This window comes from Lactuca saligna, chromosome 7 (genome assembly GCF_052625555.1).
Source record: "Lactuca saligna cultivar CGN05327 chromosome 7, ASM5262555v1, whole genome shotgun sequence".
In the NCBI taxonomy this organism is placed as follows: domain Eukaryota; kingdom Viridiplantae; phylum Streptophyta; class Magnoliopsida; order Asterales; family Asteraceae; genus Lactuca; species Lactuca saligna.
Genome location: NC_136423.1, coordinates 49677413 through 49680569, shown reverse-complemented (window position 1 = coordinate 49680569; position 3157 = coordinate 49677413). Strand labels below are relative to the sequence as shown.

General features: G+C 32.9%; 1 protein-coding gene across 2 annotated transcripts; it reads left to right on the top strand.

The window, feature by feature from the left end:
* The first annotated feature begins 803 nt into the window (after window positions 1-803).
* LOC145003957 (uncharacterized) lies at window positions 804-2804 on the top strand. 2 transcript variants are annotated; one of them, XM_078962857.1, is made up of 4 exons: window positions 804-1101; window positions 1651-1721; window positions 1806-2094; window positions 2441-2804. In XM_078962857.1, exons 2-4 carry the CDS (start codon window positions 1701-1703, stop codon window positions 2689-2691), a joined length of 561 nt encoding a protein of 186 aa, XP_078818983.1. In that variant the 5' UTR covers window positions 804-1101; window positions 1651-1700; the 3' UTR covers window positions 2692-2804. The 2 variants fall into 2 exon arrangements, with proteins under 2 accessions (XP_078818983.1, XP_078818982.1); XM_078962856.1 differs by having other exon boundaries at window positions 805-1101; window positions 1678-1721.
* The last annotated feature ends 353 nt before the right edge of the window (window positions 2805-3157 follow it).

The window sequence follows — 3157 nt, the reverse complement described above, 5'->3', positions numbered from 1 at the left end:
GTGGACGACTATTTTTCAGAAGATGAATCTGGTTTATAGCTATGCAAGTCCGTATCACAAACTTAAAGTGAGTATCAAGTATTAGTGTACGGAATCCACTGATATAATCTCCTTGAGAGTTTCAAAATCACCATTGAAAAGAGCGCAAACCTACCACAACAATATGTCATTAAGGGATTATAAGGTGTTCTATGTTGGTTGAAAAAGATGTTGATGACGTAGAAATCATTGAGGATAAATGATTCAATTGGAACCTAGGCCATGTCATACTACAAGCGATTGACAGAATTTTTTGGGGTACGAAGATCAAATAGGGGTTTGTTTTAACGTTGTAGTATTATTTAAAACATATCTAACTTTATACTCAACCGGAACCTGGGTCATGTCTTCTCCGGAATCCTACTTCAGTATCCCACAATTTGCTCTAATATGCCACAAAAAAAATTTGTTTATATTTTGTTAGATTACTCAATTTCCTTATATAGTTTTTTCATTTTGTTTATCTTTATGAATATGTAACAAAGGAATCATATGATTTCAATGTGAAGTTTCTTAAATGAATTAAAATTGAAAGGAAATTTAATTTGATAAACCATCCGCGTTGTAAAACTATAACTATTAAAATTTCAACATTAAAAACATTTTTAAATTTAAAAAATAAATTTATTTAAATTTTAATTTAAATAAACTTGATAGAATCTATCTATCTTCCTACAAAAATATGTAAATATAGACTGAACACCAAAACCTTTTGTCTATAAGAAAACAAATAACACTTTGCTCTCATTATTATTATAATAAAACGAAACAGAAAATTTTAATCGGTGGTGGTAGTGCTTTTGGAACCAAAGAAGCTTTGGGATTGCAAAAAGGAAACCGATGATATTAACAAGAAGGACATATTTCGCACACTTTTTCCACAAGATTCGGTTACACTTGCCCTAAAATTTCCAACGTCCCAAAAACCCTAATCTCTCTAATTATCCCCTAGCCGTTAAATTTTCAAACGATACCTATAAGTTTTTACATCTAATTATCTATATAACCGAATGGGGAAGAGAAAACGAAGAGCTGACCGGAACAAGACCCCTCCTTTTCCAGGTATGCCCTTCGTTAATTTCATCTTTATCTTCCATTTCTACACAATTTTGATCATGGGTTTATCTCATTTCTAGTTATCCTTAATGGGTTTTGTTCCATTTCATTTGGGTTAGATTCTTTATGTCTGAATTTGATCTTATATTGTCGGTTTGTAATGATCAAGTGCTAAAGCCCTGTTTTGGGTAATTAATAAAAAGATTTCATCTATACATAATTACCATAATTTTTGCAGAAATGAAATTGATCTTAATGTTTTAGGTGAGAAACCCATCATGAATCTTGGCTTGAATCATCTATAATCAATAGACATTGTGAACCCTAGGTGTTGGGAGATTAGGGTTTTTGTGTGACGATAATGTTGTGCTCAATTACATGCAAATTTATACAATTAGTTATCCTAGTTAATCTCTAGATGTCGTTGATGTTCTAAAAACCATGAAAGATGACACAAAACCAGTTTGAATGTCATTTTTATGCATAATAACTTGAGCTGATTCTTATTCATCGTTGTTCTTTCTGCATTTACTAAAAACAAACACCCGTATATAGCTTACCAGATTAAGTCCTGAATTGCAGCATTTTCATCTCACACCTCTCAAATGGAATCATCATTAAAAGAGGTTTTATTTTCTCTCCTCTCATTTTGTCCTTTTCAAGACTTGAAATAATTCATGGCTTTATAAATAACATCTACTTTTTAACAGAAATCTTCTCATTCGGTTGGCTCTACTGGAGGAAAGTCCACATCATCATCTCTCATGAATAACAAGGAAAAATCACCGCAAAGCCACCACCAGTCAGCCGCCAATCACCGCCACCACAATGTTAACCGGACATTGTCATCAAAGGTGCCACGTCACTACTACAGTCTCCAACATTCACAACAAAAAGCTGCAAATTATTCAGGAACTTCAACTTCTCATGGAAAGAATAATGACAAACATTCTTGGAAATTTGGTCATAGGCCAGAATCAGGATTCGGATATCAAGGAGGTGATCCCATTTTCCTTTTTCTTTTTTCTTTTTTTATTTTATGATGGAAATCCTCAAAAGATTCTTGAATTCCCAAATTTAAAAAAGAACATCAAGGCATTTGGGTCGCATAATGTTTTTGGAAGGAATGGAATCTGTCAAAGGAATTAGAACCCAACGGAATTGGAATATGAATGAATCATAATATGTCACATTGTAAACCACCAAACATGCAATGGAATGGAATCCCAAATTCCGATTCCGGTGTTTTCTACTGGAATCCACAAACATTGCCAAATTGTGATGGAATTGGATCGAGTAAGATCAAAATTCTTACAATTTTCTTGTTGTTGGTGTTTTTGTATAGGGAGGAACAATAAGGGATCACGAAGAGTTGACCGAATTAGGTCAAATTCCATGATGATAAGTGCAATTTCCCCAAATGTAATGAATGTGGATTGTGGATTATGTCGACAAAGAATGAGTGATTTTTCAGTTGTGGCAGTTTTAGTTTGTGGTCATTTTTATCATGTGGAATGTTTGGAAACAAGAACTAGTAATGAAGATAGAAGGGACCCACCATGTCCATTGTGTATTCCCTCAGGAGTCAACAATTGAGTTGTTGTTGTAGTAGATAGGCATTAGCCATTGTACTTAGTGCTTACCTCATTGTACCTTGAAAACTAGGAAGCTTGTTGGAAATATAAGAAAGTTTACAAGTGTTTCTTTTATGTCTATGTGAAGTATATATGAAGCATTTTGCATCAGTTGTAGAATTATGAACTGTGAAGTATATTGATTGTAGTAGATAGGCATTAGATGTAGTACTTGGTGCTTACTTGATTGTACCTTGAAAACTAGGGAGTTGAGAAATATAAAGGTTTGTAAGTGTTCCTTTTTGTCTATTTGAAGTATATGTAGCATTTTGCATCACTTGTACAATGATTTCATGCATAAAATATTTAAGTTGCTATCATTAGCTTTTAGATAAGATAAAGAAACGCCGATTTATTCTTTATTTAATTGATTTATCATCTTATCATATAACAATCGTTTACTGATGCATTTGGTTATAGATCTAATT

What these genes read in the sequence shown, in the direction of transcription:
- LOC145003957 (XM_078962856.1), top strand. Translation starts at nt 1,050, where the DNA reads ATGGGGAAGAGAAAACGAAGAGCTGACCGGAACAAGACCCCTCCTTTT. An exon ending in CAAGACCCCTCCTTTTCCAG is followed by an intron (nt 1,102 to 1,677) that starts GTATGCCCTTCG and finishes CCTGAATTGCAG; the next exon opens with CATTTTCATCTCACACCTCT. An exon ending in TGGAATCATCATTAAAAGAG is followed by an intron (nt 1,722 to 1,805) that starts GTTTTATTTTCT and finishes ACTTTTTAACAG; the next exon opens with AAATCTTCTCATTCGGTTGG.